This window comes from Acartia tonsa, chromosome 2 (assembly GCF_053477335.1).
Source record: "Acartia tonsa isolate MP-2025a chromosome 2, ASM5347733v1, whole genome shotgun sequence".
NCBI lineage: Eukaryota > Metazoa > Arthropoda > Copepoda > Calanoida > Acartiidae > Acartia > Acartia tonsa.
Genome location: NC_137261.1, coordinates 44,936,721 through 44,958,877, shown reverse-complemented (window position 1 = coordinate 44,958,877; position 22,157 = coordinate 44,936,721). Strand labels below are relative to the sequence as shown.

General features: G+C 31.4%; 2 protein-coding genes across 5 annotated transcripts in view; one reads left to right on the top strand and one right to left on the bottom strand.

Moving 5' to 3' along the window:
- The window catches only part of LOC145311954 (uncharacterized), a 214,592-nt gene that overhangs the window by 25,694 nt on the left and 166,741 nt on the right, over positions 1-22,157 (top strand). The window lies entirely within an intron of this gene.
- On the bottom strand, positions 2,177-21,443 carry LOC145311960 (phosphatidate phosphatase LPIN1-like). 4 transcript variants are annotated; one of them, XM_080151033.1, is made up of 12 exons: positions 21,400-21,443; positions 20,943-21,067; positions 16,708-16,797; positions 16,025-16,096; positions 15,527-15,589; positions 15,123-15,192; positions 8,099-8,210; positions 6,598-6,675; positions 5,164-5,256; positions 3,600-3,711; positions 2,954-3,108; positions 2,177-2,304 (listed from the first exon to the last, which is right to left on the bottom strand). In XM_080151033.1, exons 2-12 carry the CDS (start codon positions 21,051-21,053, stop codon positions 2,205-2,207), a joined length of 1,056 nt encoding a protein of 351 aa, XP_080007159.1. In that variant the 5' UTR covers positions 21,054-21,067; positions 21,400-21,443; the 3' UTR covers positions 2,177-2,204. The 4 variants fall into 4 exon arrangements, with proteins under 4 accessions (XP_080007159.1, XP_080007160.1, XP_080007161.1 ...); XM_080151034.1 differs by having other exon boundaries at positions 3,633-3,711; XM_080151035.1 differs by lacking the exon at positions 15,527-15,589 and having other exon boundaries at positions 15,123-15,189.

The window sequence follows — 22,157 nt, the reverse complement described above, 5'->3', positions numbered from 1 at the left end:
GGATTTTACAATGTTGATATGCAGAAACCATAAATACATACATAAGTATAAAGTAAGGACAAATTTGTCCTAAAACAGAAAAGCATTCTGGTTAAGAACAATAGACTGTAATCAAGGACGTAAAAGCTTTTTTCGTTTGGGGGGGGGGGGGGTAACAATAAAAATTTTGGGGGTGCCCCGAAATTCATCTTGTGTGTGGGGGGAGAAGGGGGGATAATATTTATATCATAAAGGCAAGGCAACCAAGTTTCTAATATTTTTTTTTTTTTTGGGGGGGGGGGGGGTTAAAAATAAAAAATTTGGATGGGGGAGTTGGTAAATACCCCTTTACCACCCCCCATTTTATGCAAAAAAATTTATTAGTGCAAAAAAGCTCATAATAAAGATTTACTGTAAATTAACCCCTTACAGTCGGGCCCCTTGCCGCACCTTAATCAGTCGGGGGGGGGGGGCTTATTATCTCAGTTCCTATTAGAGCTAGAGGGCTAAAAAATTCTGTGCAAGTCCCCTGTATTATGATGAATTTCCGACCCTAAGTAAGTCAAGGTCAATTTTCGCTTCCTTCACCCTTTTATTTAACAACCTTTGTTTTTAGGTCCTTTTTTACTTATAAATTTCAAACGGCTGTAATTTTTTTATTTTTGAAGCTAGAATAAAAATTTTTTTGCAGAAAATGTTTATCTTTAGGTAAATTTTATATTTGAAATATCAAAATATAATTTCAGCGGCCGCAGCTGTACTTGGTAGCTGCCAGTCGCCGCAGTCAGCGGTCGGCGGGAAAACGGCGGCGGATCTTTATGAAATTTTAATACATTATGTAGACATGTAAGATAAGCTTAAGTTTGAAATTTGAAGTCTCTAAGTCAAAAATTGCGGCCACAGGAGCCTTTTAAAGATTTCTGGAGACCTGGAGGATCAGGACCTGCAGGATCATACCTGGAACCTAAAATTGACTTGAACACCTGTATTAAATATGAGGATGCACTACTAGAGGATATTTTAGTACTTTGGTAAGATAAAATGCTTTGCTTAAGTCAAAAAAAAATATTTTTGCTCTTTACCTGGATGACCCTGCCAGGTTTGCTGGCATCCTGTGCCCGCCAGGATAGAGATATTCAAAAAATTTCAACTCTCAGTTATGTCTCATACCCACACTTAAAAAGTCAAGCAGTTTGGGCTCTTTATCTTTCACACACAGAAAATGAGATAGAAAAACCCGACCGTTAAGGGTTAAAACATTATTCTAAATTTAATGCTCGCAGCTGGCAAAGATAACGATACCTCATCCCCTCCCCTCCTACTGAATGAAGGAACTGACCAATAAAGAAGGTTCATTTAAGCAACCAAAATTGACAACTAATTTTCCCCTGTCAATATATCAACGTACATATATCCTACATCAATTTGTATTGTACATAAATTTAAATTAATACAATTACAATTTTACAATTATGAATTGTTTTTATTAATTGTTTACAACTATTTGATTTACAAATTTCATGTTCTAAATCAATTACATTTTCTGCAAACATTTCCTTGTAGTACAGTCATGTTGAACCTGGAGTCCTTGTATTGACAAACTTTTAATGGTTTATGTTGATTTAAAAAGTTCAAATTTATTATTCTTACACTAATGGATGTAGAATATACGTGGATAATATGACAGGAGAAAAATTGTCGTAATTTTAGGTTGTTATTTCCCATAAAATTTATCGGTAAGTTTGTTTAACTAGTGGGAGGGGAGGGGATTGGATAAAGGGAGAGGGAAGATCGTTATTTAAGCCCGATAGAAGGTTCACTTTATCAGAGAAGATAAAAATGTGGCGTAAGATTTAAGTATAATAAATTCATTCTTATATTTGATTATGAGGATGCTTCGCTTATAACAACATACTTTACTGTCCAAGGATTTCATATTCAAGTGATCGAATAAATTTATTAATCATATAAAATATTGCCTTTAAAAAGCTTAAAATCATTATGTTTGAAGTGGACATACTGACCAAATAGTATTGGTAATAGAGTTGCTACGTTGTACCTACCTGTTACAGGAATTATCATTTTAAATCGATAGGACAATTCTAACATGTCTATATTAGAGCTATGATCTATTCATTATAGACGGGAAGAACGTAAATAAAGAAAAGCTTCGCGTTTAATTAGGTTAAAACAATCATTTATGTCTTATAATTTATACAGGTTAATTAATTTATTGGATAAATGTCATTTACAATATCAATATGTTGAGTAAAATTTGATTTCTGTTCTGTACCAATTACAGTTATAAAGCTGCTCTCGTCCATCCTGAAATATTGGATATTATACGTGGATATTATGACAGGGGGAAAGACTGTCGTCAATTTATGTTGCTAACACGGACTTCTCTTATTTGTCAGTTCGTTCATCCAGTAACAACCAGCTACAATTTTCAATTTATTACGGTACATTGTAATCTGGTGTAATATCAAAAAAATAATAAATCCATTTCTGAAATAGATTATCTATTAGTAGCTAGGCGGATGATACAAGCCTCATGTAAAAGTAACAGGATGGCTGTGTGTACCGAAGCATCTAGCTAACCGCTGAACCGACATCGTTAGCTTCTTATAGGTCGTGGAAAGGTTTATTGCCATTTTTGGGGAGGATATCACCACCCTCCAAGAGAAATCACTTAAGAAAAAAAGACCCCGTCCATAAAATCTATATATAGGCTTTACTACATACGTCTTAGAATTGTTAATCTTATGGCGTTATTAGGCTATTTTCTGCTCGTTTCATACCCCTTCATAACCCCTAGATGCTAGGGGCGCAACCACTTGTGGATATATGAATTAAGACAACATATTTTATATAAAAAAAAGGAACATTACTTTTAGGTATTAGATTGAATTTTCGCTACTTTTAGATGTTATTGTGTATGGAAATTTTACATGAAAAAATGTTTCAAATTCACCTGAATATTCTATCAAGATCGATATTGAGAGCCTTGTAGGCAATTATATCTGAGTCTTGATTACCATATCCAGCATAGAGTGGGTTGTCTGTAAACAATCCTTTGACCCTGGCCAGCTTGGCTATCTTCTGCACCTCGGGGTCTTGGTCAATAACCTGCATAATTTTTATTTTATTAATTTGAAAGTATTTTTTAATTTAACGAACTTATCGTTGACTAAGGAAGTTTTATATCAAGTATAAAAGTGCTTTAAGAAAAATTAGTTTATCCCTTTATCTCTACTATTTATTTTGTGGTTTTTTTTTGTAAATTAGTTATTTTTGAATGTGATAATGCATATTGTTATCCTTGTTTGACTTATTATTCATTTGTTATTTATCGCATCGTAATATTAGAGAAAGCTTTCTGTGTATATTGAAATGAAAAATAAAAGATTAAAACCAGTTTTGTTAGCTCCGAAGGCCCGGGCTAACCTACCCGGTTGTAATTTAATGATTTTTATTTCAATATTCATAGAAAATTGTCTGTAGTACAATGCTATATGTACATGATTTTAAGTATTGCTGAGAACCGGTGATAATCCAGCGGATATCAATCGGTTTAACGAAGTCATACTGGAAAACTTTTTATAGTCCCGTTTTCAAACCTTTCTAACCCAAGGTCCAATGGTGAAGAATACCTCAGTTTTGACAGTGTCTATGACGGAGTTGACCTGCATGAGAACTGGTCCTACTGGCATCCGGTACCCACCTTCCTCCCTAAAATATGAAAAAGTATCAAATCATACATTACTAATACCTATATCACAGTTTACTGTTTTTATAATTCAATTGAATTCATTATTTTCAATTTTAAAATATAAAAATTCATTCATTCTTTTTACTTGAAATTTGATATCAATAGTTTTAAAAACAAATTTAAAATCAATTACATAGAATTGACCTAATAAAATTTTTTAATATCGCAGATATAACTCACTTTGTCTGACTGTCCATCAGTCCGTAACGCTATGGGGGAAATGTAATTTTCTCGGCAGCTATTGATTGATTGCTATGATATGTGCATCTACGCTATACTTTGTTTTGTCCGTCTGTCTGATGATCAGGCTTCAAAAGACATAAACGTGTCATAATTTTCTCTTGTTTTTCTTTGTTATAACAACTGAACAAATGGTCTTTTTTTTACTTTTTTTGTGTTTCACTACTTTTGGATGTTTTCATCCTTAATATTTTTTAAAATGAAAATGTTCCCCTTTAGTCATAGATAAAAGGATCCTTTAAGTTAATTACGTCAATTTTAACACGAAAACAAACACATCTTTTATTTCATACTTTATAGAAAGTTTTAATCTAATTTTAAATAAATTAGATGATAAGCAGACCTGGAACGGTCATAGACGCGTAGTTGTTTCTATAACTTAACATAGAATGAGTATAAAAAATATTAAATATAGGGAAAGGGATTTTTTAATTTATTTAATTTTTGTCCCTTCTAGAAAATATGAAGAATGTAAAAAATGGTTTAATTAAAAAATATAGTGTTTAACTAACGTATATACTAATATACTCTGAAAGCAAATATTCAAATGGCACTCTAATAGCATATACTCTAAAAGTGGTATACAGCTTTTCTGTAGGAAGGAGTCAGTCAGTAAGGGAAACGGATACTTATAGAAATGCTACTTATCTAAAAATGACTAATCACAAACATATCATGTAGTTTTAGAAGGTTATGGTAACAAGTAGAAAATTCAGAGGCGTTTAATATTACAATTTCAATTTCATTTCTAATAGTTTAGGTTGAAATGTTTATTGTTAATTTAAAATATATAAAGGGATGGAAAAATGTAATCTGCTGGCATAACCAGTGGCGTGCATAGCGATTCACCAGAGGGGTGTTAAAACATTAGGGGTAGAAAATGGGAGGAGCAAAACCTTGTAAGTTTGGATAATCAATAGTCATGTATCATGACCCATATCCCTTGCTTCTCTGCGTTTAGCGTCATTCATTACGGTGACTTGATTTGGAACACCTGCAATACTCGGTGAGCATGTGGTAACAATGAAGATCTCTTATGAGATAGCGGGTCAAGTCATAATGTGCTAGAACGTGAGGCTTAAGCTGGCCCTAAGTGGTTACACAAAAGTGTCTCAAACTACTTCATGACGAACCCTAAGAAACCATGGCTAATCAATCAATCAACAACCTACCTGAGATTGAAGAGGTATTCCCTAGTGGAGTCAGACTGACCGATAGCTCTGGAGGTCAGATACAGAATCATATATCCACGCTCCTGGATTTTACTGTAAAAAGAAAAAGCTTAAATAAAAACCTTGTCACACACTTTTTAAAAGCGAAACTTTTCTATAATTATGGTCGGCCTGTCCGTATGTAACAAGTAGCTCTTATCGTCAATTTTGGCATGTTTGTCCTTTCAATTTCAAACTTGGCATGGTGATTCCTGTAGTAGTGAAGTAAGATTTAGCAAGTTTAGCAACTCCATAATCGTTACCAGAATATCCGTATGCCCATTTAAAACATGTGGATTTTTAACATTATTATTCTTCATTAGAATTATTTATAAAACGAAAAGATTGTTAACTTTTAGAAACAATTTCTAAAATTTCATCCGATAGGTACTTGAATTTTTTTTTAATTTTAAAACGTTAAAAAGTATAACAAAAAATTTGAGGGTTATTAGATTCAAGTTTTAGATATTTAATTTGCAAATTAGAAAAAAAACTTTAGTTTAAGAGGAAGACAATTTCTTGTCAATTGTGTAAAAATCAAATATATAATCTTATATTCAACTACAAAAAAAAAAGGTTAAGTATAGAAATTATGATCCTAAAAGCTGCAAGTAACGACCATCTTTACATTTAGATTAAGAAGGAGTTAAATAACTCGATGTCCCAATCCGTGGACCCCGTGCCGACTTTCAATTTGGTCCTTGAATGCAGCCAATAGCATCGGAAATATTAACATAGCCAAGTCGCTACAAATTAGCTGAAAGCAATTCGCTAACAGACGAAAAATGTCTGGGTTATATCATTATCTATTTCCCTTTGCCTAAACCTAAAGATAGGCTTAATCTCTTTTAATTCGTTTGAGGGAGATATTTAGGTGGCAAGACTGTAAATGATTCTTCCCCCCAAACTTTATAAACTCCTTCTGCCCCCGATTGGCTTAAATGTCTCAAGTGAAAAGCTTGATTAGGAAAAATGAACACAAAACTAATGTCACTTTCATCTTCAATATCTTTTTTCTATCAAAACAGTAGTATTGTTTATCATAATTGGAAGTCATTGATTAACATTTGTTCTTCCCTATTCAGGGATCTACAGAGATAAGACAATGGCCGATAAACTGATGTACCTCCCCAATGATGATAAACAAAATTACCCCTTCTTTAGATTACTATTAGAGGTTGTAACGTTTGGACACTCAACTTTTTGAAACAACCAATCCAAAATTCAATTAAAATCCCCAAAGTTTTTAAGCCAACCAATAAGAAAACGCTATTTTAAAACTTTACTGAAATAAACTGCTCAATGTCCCCTTCCTCCCTGTTCAGTATAGGATCTCACATGTGTAAGAAAGCTCATTTGGTGAATAACCTACAATCCTGTTCTTATCTGATTTACCTGTACAACTCCACAATGCCAGGATGTTTCCAGTCGGAGATACCCAGGGCAGGCAACAATAAGCCACGCAGGTTAGATCTGAATTATAGGTGTTTATTTCTATTTTATTAAAACAATGCTTATCATGAAATTAACGTCGTCCAAGCTTTTTTTTTGGGGGGGGGGGGGAAGATACAAAATCTTAATAGGGGGAAAGACCCTTCCAACCCCACCTCCCTTGGACGTCCTTACGTACATTATACCATTTTAACCTTCGTATCATGTTCCTCCCCTTCTTCCCTGCTATTGTTAGTAACGAAGCTACTTTTCAATCCACAATGTCCGTCCGTCTGTCAGTCACGAAGTGGGGGAAACGTGATTTTCTCGGTTCCTATTAAAGATTGACAGATAAAATGTTTAGTGAAGATTTCTATATGCCCAATCTAAACTATACATTGTTTTGTCCATCTGTCTGTTATTTGGGGTGCTAGATCGATTCCTAGATTTTCATGTTTTCGTGATCTTCTCAACTCCTTTTCAAGATAGAGGGCTGAAATTTTCAAGGTTAATTAATTTTACATTCTACATAAATCCACGAAGATTTATTAAGATTTGTCTATTAATATTGGGGTGCTGGATCGATTCTTAAATGTTTAGGTTTTCTCTTTCTATTCAGGATTGACGGCTGAAATTATCAGGGATTGAATATGCTCATGTTCTACATATTTCCATCAAGTTTCATTAAAATTTGTCTATTAATTGCGGTGCTAGATCGATTCCTAGAAGTTTTCGTGTTTTTAAATGTTGCGTGGTTTTAACCAAGATTTATGATTATTGTAAGACACTGCTCTAAAGTAAATTTCTTTTCCGATTTACATTCATAATTTTTCGAGCTTCGCTACTTATGGATGTTGTCATCCTTGTATTAAGAATTAAGTGAATTTGTTATTTTTAATTGTTAGATTGCTAATTGGCCTATCACTATATTCCTGCACATGTACTGAATCATAACAATGAATATAAAATATGTGGATATTGTCACAGATTATAGCATTTTCTGAAAAAAATGTTTCTCCGAGCTGGCTGATATAACGATATCCCCATTCCTTCACCCAATGACTTATTCCTATCCCCTTCCCGGAACAAACAGGAAGCAGGAGTAGTTGTAGTATCGACAAATATTCTTCTGTCACAATATCCACGTATTTCACATATCCATTAGATAGCCTGATATCTAGTTGCCGAATGTGTACGCAGTTTCCTGAGTGTTTCCTCATCCTAGCTCAATATTTACTACTAGCTAAAAAAGCTTCAAACTTCAAAAAAAAAAAAAAAAAATTTAAAAAATTCAAATTTATAATGTATATTGTATAAATCGTTTACACATTCAAATTTTGATTTTTTTAAGGGAAGTTTGAAGATTTGTAGCTAGTAGTAAATATTGAGCGAGGATGAGGAAACACCCAGGAAACTGCGTACACTTTCGGCAACTAGATATCAGGCTATCATCCATTATCCTTACTTGGTAACAGTGCCATCTATGTCACTGACAACAAACTTTTGTGTAGAGTTGAGCATAAAGATTGTGGCGTCTGCCTTCACCCGGGAACCAGAGGCCGTCACTACCTGGTATTCTAAAACATACGATACATGATTTTTTATTAAGGCTTCGAAACCGATTAATCTCCGCTGGATTAGAACCGGTTCTCAGCCATACTGAAAAATCATGTATAGCATAGTATTACAGAAAAATTTTCACGAATATTAAAATAAAATCATAAAATTTAAACTAGTTTTGTTAGGCCAGGTCTTCGGCCCCTCGGGGTCTATAAAACGATGCGATAAATAACTATTCATCGCATCGGATTGTAGACATATTTCCGCGGATAGTAAGATAATAATCAGTTCTATTTGTTTTGACTCGAGGTTTTTTTGTCTGTAGCTTATAATCTCGATAATTAGTAAACCGATTGAGTTCTTTCTTAGGGAAGCTTCACAGTGATCCCAGGGGCATCCTTTAGTAATTCATATTTTGTTTAAATAAAATATATTTAACATAAAATGTGGGTTTCTTTGAAAATTAAAAGTAGAAATAAAATCAAATTTTTTTCCGGAAAACACAACATTTTTTTCATATTAGAAAATACTTTGCTGTAACTACATTTCCAGGGAATAAATAGTCTTGAAATCATCTTCCTTTAAATAATTTTCATAGCCATAATCATAAAGTCAGAAAGAGGTGGTAAATCCCTCTAAGGTTCAAGAACCTTTCAGAGAAACTTCCAACAAAAAATTTCAGGTGTGGAGTTAAACCCTTACCTTCCTTAAAGATGGTATTAGATAAACCTACATAAAATTAGGCGATGGTTGGGGGGGGGGGGGGGGGAGGGGGACTGAAGAAAAAAATTGAATTTCTCTTTCTTTCTTTCTTCAAGGCCCTAATGCGTATAACACTCTCACCCCATTAATATATCATTTAAAAGTTAAGAATTTAAAATCCATCAACCCATCCCTGTGTCCCATAAAACTATCAAGTGTATAAATTTACAAATTCCATGAGTATACACTTTACACACACTTTCCATTTACACAATATAATTTTACAAATACTGTAGGTTATATATAGTTGGGACACTTTCCATTTACACAATATAATTCTACAAATACTGTAGGTTAGGTATAGTTGGGACACTTTCCCTTTACACAATATAATTTTACAAATACTGTAGGTTAGGTATAGTTGGGACACTTTCCATTTACACAATATAATTTTACAAATACTGTAGGTTAGGTATAGTTGGGACACTTTCCATTTACACAATATATTTTACAAATACTGTAGGTTAGGTATAGTTGGGACACTTTCCCTTTACACAATATAATTTTACAAATTCCATAGGTTAGGTATATTTGGGACACTTTCCATTTACACAATATAATTTTACAAATACTGTAGGTTAGGTATAGTTGGGACACTTTCCATTTACACAATATAATTTTACAAATACTGTAGGTTAGGTATAGTTGGGACACTTTCCATTTACACAATATATTTTACAAACACTGTAGGTTAGGTATAGTTGGGACACTTTCCCTTTACACAATATAATTTTACAAATTCCATAGGTTAGGTATAGTTGGGACACTTTCCATTTACACAATATAATTTTACAAATACTGTAGGTTAGGTATAGTTGGGACACTTTCCATTTACACAATATAATTTTACAAATACTGTAGGTTAGGTATAGTTGGGACACTTTCCCTTTACACAATATAATTTTACAAATACCATAGGTTAGGTATATTTGGGACACTTTCCATTTACACAATATAATTTTACAAATACTGTAGGTTAGGTATAGTTGGGACACTTTCCATTTACACCATATAATTTTACAAATACTGTAGGTGAGGTATGGATGGGACACTTTCCATTTACACAATATAATTTTACAAATACTGTAGGTTAGGTATAGTTAGGACACTTTACATTTACACAATATAATTTTACAAATACCATAGGTTAGGTATAGTTGGGACACTTTCCCTTTACACAATATAATTTTACAAATACTGTAGGTTAGGTATAGTTGGGACACTTTCCATTTACACAATATATTTTACAAACACTGTAGGTTAGGTATAGTTGGGACACTTTCCCTTTACACAATATAATTTTACAAATTCCATAGGTTAGGTATAGTTGGGACACTTTCCATTTACACAATATAATTTTACAAATACTGTAGGTTAGGTATAGTTGGGACACTTTCCATTTACACAATATAATTTTACAAATACTGTAGGTTAGGTATAGTTGGGACACTTTCCCTTTACACAATATAATTTTACAAATACCATAGGTTAGGTATATTTGGGACACTTTCCATTTACACAATATAATTTTACAAATACTGTAGGTTAGGTATAGTTGGGACACTTTCCATTTACACCATATAATTTTACAAATACTGTAGGTGAGGTATGGATGGGACACTTTCCATTTACACAATATAATTTTACAAATACTGTAGGTTAGGTATAGTTGGGACACTTTACATTTACACAATATAATTTTACAAATACTGTAGGTTAGGTATAGTTGGGACACTTTACATTTGCACAATATAATTTTACAAATACTGTAGGTTAGGTATAGTTAGGACACTTTACATTTACACAATATGATTTTACAAATACTGTAGGTTAGGTATAGTTGGGACACAGAAACATGATTTGTGCACAGTGCGTTTGAAGGTGCTTTGACTTTTGAGTCAGAACCTAAATTTGGACATAGTGCATTTCATTACCCTAGGTTAGGTAACTTCATTTAACTTTTCAATAAAATCTAAAATGCAGCCGTTTTTGAGAAAATTAGATTTAAAAATTCTTAGTTCAATTTTCATCGGCTAGGAGTTACCGCATAATCATGACAAGAAAAGCAAAGATTATTTATTTAAAATTTTAAACAAGTTTGCTTTTATGAAGTCTTTCATAAAACCTCTCTATATATGATTTGTTTAAGACTGAATTTCCGTGACCTTAGCAAAGCAACTGATAAAAATGGCCATGAATCAACTAACTTCAGGAGTGGTTTTATGAAGAACTTTATAAAAGCAAACTTGTTTAAAATTTTAAATAAAAAATCTTTTCTTGTCTTGTCATGATTATAAGGTAACTCCTAGCGGATGAAAATTGAACTTGAAATTTTTAAATCTAATTTTCTCAAAAACTGCTGCATTTTAGATTTTATTGAAAAGTGAAATAAAGTTACCTAACCTAGGGTAATGAAATGCACGATGTCCCAATTTAGGTTCTGACACAAAAGTCAAACCACCTTCATACGCATTGTGTGTGATATCTAGTGTCTCACACATGTTTTTTTTTTCTAAACGTCCCAAAATTCCAACCTGTCCTTATTTAAACTACTTGATGGTATATTTTTGTTACTTGAAACATAAAAATGAATGGACGAGGTAAACAGTTTTGTTTTGTTTGCCGACAACAATATTTCAGACACAATACCAACAAATGGATTGCAAGGTGACAGGTTCGAGTACTAGCAAACTTTTAGTCATTCGCTCCTTGAATACATGTTTAAGTAAATGACAAGGAAAGTTTTCTTTAACAATTTCATCTGAACTTATACATACATACATGTAAAATCATCTCATTAAATTATTACAACTGTTTCTAAATAATTGCAAATGATGTTGTATTTTATTGTCTACTAAATGTCCTCAAGCATATACATAGATGAGATACAACCAGAGATATAGGGATACGACAATGGCCGATAAATTGATGCACATCCTCAATAATAATACACAAAATTAACCTTTCTATAGATTAAAACAATTAGTTGAATTATTGGGACACTCAACTTAATGAATACGAATCAAAAATCAATAAAAGTCCCCAAAGTTGTTAAGACAACGAATAAGAAAACGGTATAATAAAACTTTAGAACTAGTGTAATAATCAATGTCCCCTCCCTCCAGCAGTATGGATTATTTTGGCTTTATATATAGCTTACACAGAAAATTTAATACTTTTAGGGAAGCTTAATATTGTTCCTGTGTAGGTAATTTTCTATCTTAATTTCTAAGTATGTATGCTATTTTTTAACCATCCTGGAAAATTTTTACCTTAAACTTTTCTTTATTTGTTTTAATTATAAAACGAAAACAAGAAGTGTTACATTACCCCCCCCCCCCCCTCCTCCTTACCAATTGTTGACTGAAGCTCCTGAAAGCTAGGGGCGAAACCACTTCCATTATTAAAAGTATTACATGAAGTATGCTTTTCTTTTTCATTTATAAAATACTTAACCTTGACTCAATAATAGTGGTGTACTGTCCTATACGCACTATTAACAGCCTTGTTAATTAATTTCCAGTATGGCTTCAAACCGATTAATATACACAAGATTAAAATTCAAAAATTAATACCAGTTTTGTTAACCCAGGCCTTCGACCCCTACGGGCTAAAAAAACTGTAAAAAAACTGGGTTTTTTTTCTTACATCTTTTTATTTTATTTTAATATCCACGAAGTTTCTCATATAAGTTTATTGCAGAAGTGATGACACGCTAATAAAAGCATATTTACATAAAACTAAGTTGTATAAAAGTAATAATAAAACCAAAATAACCAAAAAAATTGGGGTGGTTTTTTTGGTCGAAGATTAACTGTTCAATATAAGTGTATGAAAGGTCAATTCTTTTATAAAATAACAGGATGTCTTTCTGTACCGAAGGATCTTCCCAACCGCTGAACCGATATGGTTCTCCTTTACAATTTAGCTTCTGATCTGTCCAGAGAAAGTTTATAACTTTTTTTAAGGAGGTTACCAGCACCCTATCAAGAGAAATCGCCGCTAGAAAAAATTACCCCCCCCCCCCCCCATTAAAATCAAAATTGAAAATGGGCGAGTGCCGTCTCAAGTGCCTTTAGATGCCTCTAGGGGCAAAGCCACTAGTACTATAATGAAATACTATGGTTTTCAATTAGTGTTATAAAAAAAGATTTAACATAAATAAAATATTTGAAAAATTAAGTGTGAAAAAAACTTAGTTATAATTGAAAAGAAGTAAAATTTAAATTTAAATAAGTTAAAATGATGAATATTTAAGATTTTCAAATTAAAAAGTTGTATTTACAGTAAAATAGTAAAATGTAACAATTATTAAATTTAGAGCATTCATTTTTCTTTACAATTAATAATTATACAACCATGTTTCCTTTTCAATGAATTTAAAATATAAAATTCATAGCTTATATAAAATTTCTAAAATACTTTCTGTGAAAAGTTTAAAATTAAAAGCTCGAGGCGAGAGAAAATTTTGAATGAAATTATTCAATTTGGTAAAGTTTGGATTGATGTCTGCTAAAAGGACCTAAATTAACGACGTCAAAAATCGGCAATATACCACAAAGCCATTACATGACCACACAGAAATCCCTCTTCCTGCTTATTTTAAAAAGATAAAACAAAGGACATGGGGTGGGAGGGCGAGGAATGATAAAAGACAAAACTTTAATATTTTTTAGGATAGAATGAATACAGAGTAGCCCCGTAGGATAAAAGCCTCACAGGAATATGACCCTCAACTGGTGTTGGTCAGATCAAACCTAACTTTCTTCCTTTTAGCTAAACATTTTCCAGTATGGCTTCGAAACCTACTAGTATCAGCTAGATTAGAACCGGTTCTAAGCCTTGTTGAAAAACATGTATAGCATCTTATTAGAGACAATTTTCCAAGAATATTAAAATAAAGATAAAAAGATTAATACAAGTTTTGTTACCCGTGTCTTCGGCCCCTCGAATTCCAAGGATTAATTTTTCCATGTAAATGAAATATTTTTTTTTTGTGTTTTGGGGGGCGGGATGGTTCCTCAATACGGATTAGAGGGATAATATCTAAAATCCTTAATAAGATGGATAAGTTGAATATATAAAATGGTTTCATTCATATTCTGGCTCATTTTATTTTACACTTTCCAACAGGGACAATTTTGTAGCGCAGCATAATACCATTTTATAGAGAAGAAAATATTCAATTATTATACAGTAATAAGTCATATGTGGAAAAGTCTAAAAGCATAGTTCATGTACATTAAATAAAATGCTTAATAACTACAAACTATAAACATAGCAATTTTCTTAGAGATCCCAAAAGGATTATAATAATATTTTCTTATTCGTTGGCTTAACAACTTTGGGGACTTAAATTAAATTTTGATTGATTGGTTTGTTAAGATGAGTGATGAAACATTTTAACTACTAATTTTATTGCATAGAATGGGTAATTTTGTGTATCATCATTTAAGATGTGCATTGTACATCCATTTATTGTCCATTGTCTTGTACATTTTGATCCCTCAATTTTTCTAGGTTAGTGTAGACTTATTACTAACAGTCTTTAAGTGACCGTCAAATAGACATACGAACACTTCCTTATTATGAAGCACTCCACTATAAAATATAAAAGTTTTTTATATTTCATGTTTGACTATTTGAAGATCAAATAATTTCAAAATAAAAATGTTTAAACTTTTGAAATAACTTTAGAATATTGAAATAGTGACTTTCAGAATAAAATGAATTAAGTATTTTGCATATTTTGTATTTGAATGAAGGAAATGTAAAATTATGTTAATTTACCAATTATATGAGCGACAACTTTATTGGTGTCTTATAAAATATTTTTTAAAAAACTGCTTGACTGCATCAATCTCCATGTTAGATCTATATATGACATAAACATCTATAGGAATGGATTTAGGATATTCTTGGATATATTAATATTAATATATTTGTCGTAAATTTAGCTTGCCAATATGGACCCCAGTTCGTTCATCCAGTAGGAGGGGAGGAGATGTGGTTAACGGGGTGGATATAGGTATATCGTTGTTATTTTAGCCTGCTGTGAGCCTCACTTTATCAGAGTACATGAAAATCTGGTGCAAGATCCAAGTATTAAAATATTGATTTATATTGGTGAGCTCAAGTTTTCCAATCATTTAATATGTTATATTTACCTAGTAGATTATTTCCCATCTTAAGATTTAGTTTCTCTAGCTGAGTATGAGTTGCTGTGTCGGTCATCTGCAAACACAAGATTTAAACCTATTTGAAATATAATTTAGTATTTCTATGGTTTTTTTAAAGTTATTGAAGTATAATTGAGGTTTGTCCGACCGACAAACCGACATGAACCATACATAGCAAATATGTAGTAAAACTTAATACTTACACAATTACACTTAAAAGGTTACTTTTTTAATAATAGCAAATTTTAAATATTGTCAAGCTTTTGTTCAAAAAGCTTTGATATTACTTCAGTTATTAACATTTAAAAATTATGACTTATAACACAAATGCTGCACTACATTTGAATATATTTATCATTGTTTAAATCTTTCTTCAGGTTTAATCTTCCCTGATGGGGCATAGGATCTGACACTCCCAGCAGTGCTGACCAAAATCTGTATTTATTCTGACGGGTCTAAAATTTATTTAGGTTTTGATTGTACAGCATGACCCACAAAAAATGCTGTTGATATTGTATAGTTAAACACCAATATTAAATAATTCATTTTTAAAAATTGACTACTGGTTTGGCCCTACAATGTTTGTTGTACCGAACTTCTTTTTAAATATAATAATAAACAATGTAGTAAAGGATATAAAATCTTAGTTAAATAATTTTTGGTTGGCCATGCTGTTCATTCCAATGAAAAAATGTATTTAAAGATTTTATAATATCCACATGTTTAGAATTAAAAACAAAATGTAAAATCAGTTTTAAATAGTGTTTAATTATCTCTTTTTTTTTATCATTGCCAATAATTTCGTATCTTGTATTGTTAAGATACAAACTAATGGCTTTTATACAGAGAATAAATTTTGGGAAATTTTGTGGTACAATGATAAAGTTTACCTCTAGAGTTGAGAAATAACCTTGACCAACACTGTTGAGCGTCATAGATACTGGTACAACCTCACCATTAACCTTGATATAATAGTTAATTAAGTCCAAAGGTTTCAACCAGTAATTTTAATCTACAGAAGGGATAATTTTGTGTATCATCATTGGGGATGTACATCAATTTATAAGCCATTGTCTTATCCCCCTAGATTACTGAATAGAAATCTGAAATAATTCCGAGCAAATTATGCAAAAATATTCTAAAGAATAGAATAATAATTAATCTACAACTCTTTTTCCCGCCTAATATTTACTAGCTGACAAAATTTGTGAGAAGTTTAGTTTCTGTTCCAATTTTCTTTTATTTAATTCCTTTGAAGTAAAACAATTATTATTACAAGAGACATTTAAAATGGTACCTACTGCTGCTATGTCAGGCGCGTGACAATAATAGTAAGAATGTCATAGCCCTTAAACAGTCGCAATTGATTACCAGCCACAGTTGGACATTTAGACAAAGGTCGTGTAATCATGGGTTTGGTTGTCTATCGGGCAAATTGATGCTTTACACAGTATTTATGAGACACGGAAAAGGTTTCATTGTACTTGGAGAGGACTTGTACCAGTACCTAGACCCCAAGAGGTCATCGTCATCAACAAAATTAATTTTCATGAATTAAAAATTTCAATCTTACCTTTAAACTGACAACATGTCCAGATCTTGGTAACCAAATATCTTTTTTACCAAACAGGACACTGAATGGGGTACCCTGCAGGAATCCATCCTAAATTAAACCATTAGATTGAGAATATTGATTGGTAAATCCACCAATTTATCCTGATGTGTTTGAGTAAAAATTCAATGTTTTTTTCCATTATGGCTTCAAAACCGAATAATACCCGCTGCATTAGAACCGGTTCTCAGTTATGCTGAAAAACATTACAGACCATTTTCCACGAATATCAAAATAAAAATCACAAAATTAATACCAGTTTTTTTAGCCCAGGACTAACAAACTGGTTTTAATCTTTTCATTTTTCCTTTTAATATCCGCGGAAAGCTGTCTATGATACGATGCGATAAATAACTATTGTATCTTTTATTGATAATAATATGCTGAGATAAGAATTATAGTTATCTTTTGGTTATACATCTATAGTATAATGAAAATTCGCTAAAGATATATCAAGTTTCATAACGGTCAGACTATTCTTTCAGGCCTTAAAGTGCAAGGCGGTGACGTACAAATAAGCGTTGTTTTTGATAATATTTCTAACAAACAATAAATGTGTTTTTTGTTTAATATGGTAAGAGCAGTTTTAATAATATATGAGAATAATAAAGAAGAAGATGTATTTTGTATAATCTTTGTATATATATTTTTACAGGGTGTTGGCAATTTACAATTTGTTTTATAGTTGGCATCTGAAATATCTGTACATTTAACAATTAGTAAGGCAAATAAACTTCAAGTTTTAATACTTTGTGAGTTTTTAATTAATACAATTTGTTTTAAAGATTTTTTTTATTTAATTATCCCAAAATTCTTTTTTTTGTGAAAATTCATAGCAATAGAAATTATTTAAAAACAAGGATGACAACATCCATAAAAGCGAAGCTCTGAAACGGTAGGACAAACGGACATTAATACTTGTATAGTGTCAGAACTGAATAATCAGAATATAAATGAATAAGAGTCAAAGCAAAATTGGTTGAAAAACTTACAGGATAATGCTTATGGACATACTTATATTTTTAGGACTTGATTATAGAGTTGCTTTGCTTATAATATTGTACTTTGTTGTCCTAGGAATCAGTATACCAAAAATTAGAACAATCGGATAATTAGATCACATAAAAATTAGTTGTTAAAAATGTAAAAAATCAACATGTTTAAAATAGACGTACGGACATTCTGGTAATGATTATAGAGTTGCAACGCTTTCTAAATAGTACCTAACTACTACAGAAATCACCATGCAAAGTTTGAAATCGATAAGACAATTGTAACATGCCTAAATCAATGAAAATAGCTATCCGTCTCAGACGTACGGACGGACGGACCGATCCTAATTATAGAAAAGTTTCGCTTTTAATTAGAAGACAGCAAATTTGTGTTCTACTAATGTTTTGTTTAAACTTTTGAAGCACAAGATTATTAAATAACTGAAAATATAATAGCATGAATTACACAAAAAATTTAAGTGTAATATCTTTGTAGTTAGTTATACCCAAACTTTATGTGAATCACAATTTGAAACTTTTTTTAAGGCACTCTGTAAGTATATATTACTCAGTTTTATGTTATATATTTAGAAAGAATAGTGTCTGCTTGTGTAGTAGGCGTGTGTGTACTTTACTTTCATTATATCATCTAATATACAGGAATAAAGAGATAAATTAATGGATATAACACTTGTACTTGGATATATGGACAGGGAAAATTTTTTCGTTGATTTAGCTTGCTGATATGGCCCTCATTTATCGGTCAGTTCGTTTATCCAGTAGGAAGTAAAGGGGATAGGGTAAATGTGGTTGTTGAAGGTAGGGTTGTATCGTTATTTTAGCCAGCTGAGAGTATTAATAAATGTATAAAAGTTAAAGCAAGTTTGTAAGTAAATTTGTTGAAGAACTGCTTGATACAAAATAATGTTTATGGACATACTTACATTTTTAGGACTTGATTATAGAGTTGCTTCGCTTATAATATTGTACTTTGTTGTCCCAAGAACCAGTAAACCAAAAATCAGACCAATCGGATAATTAGGTCACATACAAATTTGTTGTTAAAAATGTAAAAAAAAATCAACATGTTTAAAATGGACGTTCTCACATTTTGGTAATGATTATAGAGTTGCTACGCTTTCTAACTCGTACCCAACTTCTACAGGAATCACCATGCAAAGTTTGAAATCGATAGGACAATTCTAACATGCCTAAATTAACGAAAACAGCTATCCGTTACGGAAGGACGGACGTAAGGACTGACCGACCCTAATTATAGAAATGCTTCGCTTTTGACAAATACATTTGAGAGGAGGAGAGGAATAATTACACCAAACGCCGTAACGGAAGGCTCTTAATTTAGGCATTAAAGAATTGTCCTGTTGATTTTAAACTTTAGATGCTGATCCCTGTAACAGATAGGTACGATTTTGAAAGCGTAGCAATTTTTAAAATCTTTATCACAAAGTCCGTAAGTCCATTTCAATCATGCTGATTTTTAACTTTTTGACAACAATTTATTGTATGATATAATTATCCTATTTTTAATTGTTTTAATGATGATTTCTAGAACAACAAGGTACAAATAAGTTCCTAAGAAAACACAGCAAAAATACATTTATTGAAAAATAAGGTTTGACCAATCATTACAAAAATAAAGCGATGGACATACAGAAACTGAAAAAGTTAAAGATCTTAATTTTTGCATAAAAGCATTTGAAAACACAAAAAAACAAAACAAAATATATCAAATATTTAATCTATAGAAGATGAACATTTTTAAATTAATCAATGAAATCTTTTGCTTCCTACTTTATTCCTGATAATATTACATAAAAGTATATGTTTCATTTACTAAGTATATTTGCGATAACTTTTATTTAATGAAATCTTCCAATTTTTAACATGTACAAAACGGCCTGCTTACTTGCTTCAAGATCCATGTCAGATCTATATAGGAAATAAATGTCTATAAACGAGCTCAAGTTTTCCAAGGAATATATGACTAAAACTCATAGTGCTCCAATAATCCATAATAAACTCTCATTGCCCAGAACGATAAGACTCATTATTTTACTTTATTAAAAATAAATTCCTTTTTTTTATTTCATGTAGCTATTTACCTTATATTGATCTATTTAATTTCTAATCATTAAAGAGAAAATTTAAATTTATAATATAATAAATTTAAGAAAACTCTGTTTTAAAAGAATTCGATTGTGGCGACATTTTGTGTGGTAAAATATTAAACTAAAATTGTAATCAGCATCATTAACCCTTTAGTGATGGTAATGTAAAGAAAAAAATATAATTTAAAAAATCTTTTTAAAATCATTTAAATTATTAAATATTTACTTTCTTTTAGATAGTAATGCCAGGTGAGGAAAATAGATTTATTGAGAAATAGATATGCATATAGAAAACTAGCCAATAGGGAGATAATTATATCGAGCCAACTCTAGTTTATAAATATATACCTACATTACATCTATGATTCATAATATAAAAAGGATGAATTAAAAATTGAAAATGTGTGACGCTATCAAAACAATTCTACATAGGATGAATTAAAAAACCGGGTTAAGCCAGTACATTGTGAGTTTAATATCAGAGACGGAGGGGGCGTTAGGCTGTCTATTACTCTAGTCCCCAAAGTTTTATGAATAGTTTATTTTTAAAGATGTGTCTTACTTAGCTGCCATATCAGATATACTTTAAATTTACTGTCAATATTATTTCTAAAATAGATTTAGTATATAAGTGGATATATTGACAGGGGAAATTTATCGTTAATTTAGCTTTCTAACATGGACATCATTTATTGGTCAGTTCGTTCATTCAGTAGGAGAGGAAGATGAGGTAAAGCAGATGGATGGGGATATCGTTATTTTAGCCACCTAAAAGTTTCACTTAATCAAAATACACGATAATCTGGTTTAAGATCCAATAATGCAGCTTCTACCAATAACGAAATTAATTCGGAAAAAAATCACGAAACCTATACTTGTTTTTCAGCTGTCGTTGGGGGGCAACACATCGTAAAATTGACGACCTCCCCAAATATTATTTTAGATTTTTTTGCTTGTTGGTTATACCTATTCCTGCTATTAATGATAGATCCATTTTTCATTATCTATAATTTCAACATATATGTAGGACAAGCAAACTTTAAAAAGGACGGAAAGCAATATCAGAAAATGTTACCTGGTCTTTAACAACAATGATATCATTAGCTCCAGTCAGGAAGTTTGTATCAGCCTGCAGTCCATCCACAAATAAGATTACAACACATAATTTCAACACGTCACTAACCATTGTAAAACACACTGAAGTTCAATAATCTACGATTTTTTAAGCTGTAAATTTTAATTTCTTAGTATTGATGAGAGATTACATTGAGAGTAGCTGTTTCCAAATTTGGATCCTTTTCGGAGTTAAATTGTGCTTAAACTTTAGAATTAAAAAAGTGTGTTTCATAAATTGATTGCAAAAAATGCCATGAAAATCATCCATAGAATTACAGATTCCACATTTCTCTTAAAGAAATGTTCAGAAAAGTTTGATATTACTAACATGTTTAAATATTGAAAAAATACAAATTTTAGAAAAAGTTTTAATTAAATTTCAATTATAAGAAACAAAATCGTAGAGCATATCCCTGTCAAAATATAAAAACACACACAATTATTTGACTGTCATAATCTGAAATATAAATAGATATAGGATGTGCGCGGATATTATGACAGGGTAAAAAATGTCGCCAATTCAGGTTGATATCATGGAACTCGCTTATTGGTCAGTTCTTCCATCCAGGGGATGGGTTACAGAGTGTATGGGCGGTATCGTTATTTTAGCCAGCTGCGGACATCACTGAGTACATGAAAATCTTGTGCAACATCCAAGTAATAATATATCTATTGAAATATAACACTGATGTAACTTCTTTGTCATGCTATGAGCAACTGAGCAATATTATAAATAGAAATTTTACATGAGAATACAAAACAGCTACATTTTCTCCAAAAAATTGCCTTGCTTGAACTATGGTCAAATATGAACTAAAGGCACAAAATCTATAATTTCTCTGCCTATATAGCCTATATTGGCCTCATCCTATACAAGTTATAACGTATATAACTCACACATAATCCCTAATAGCATAATGTCTGGCCAGAAAACAGCTTAGAACCAAGACTATATTTATATAGCTATTTTAAAATTTGGTAATATTTCAAAAACACTTTGATTTCTAAAAGTAATAAAAAAGTAAGGGAGAGACAAAGCTCATTTCAAAAAGCTGGCAAAACAACCTAAAAAGGGTCTTTAATTTTTGTGTTAGATTATTAAACATTAGATAATATAAAGTTAAAATAAGCTGATAAAATATTAGTTAAGTTTCAAGACCAGAAATTTGAAAAA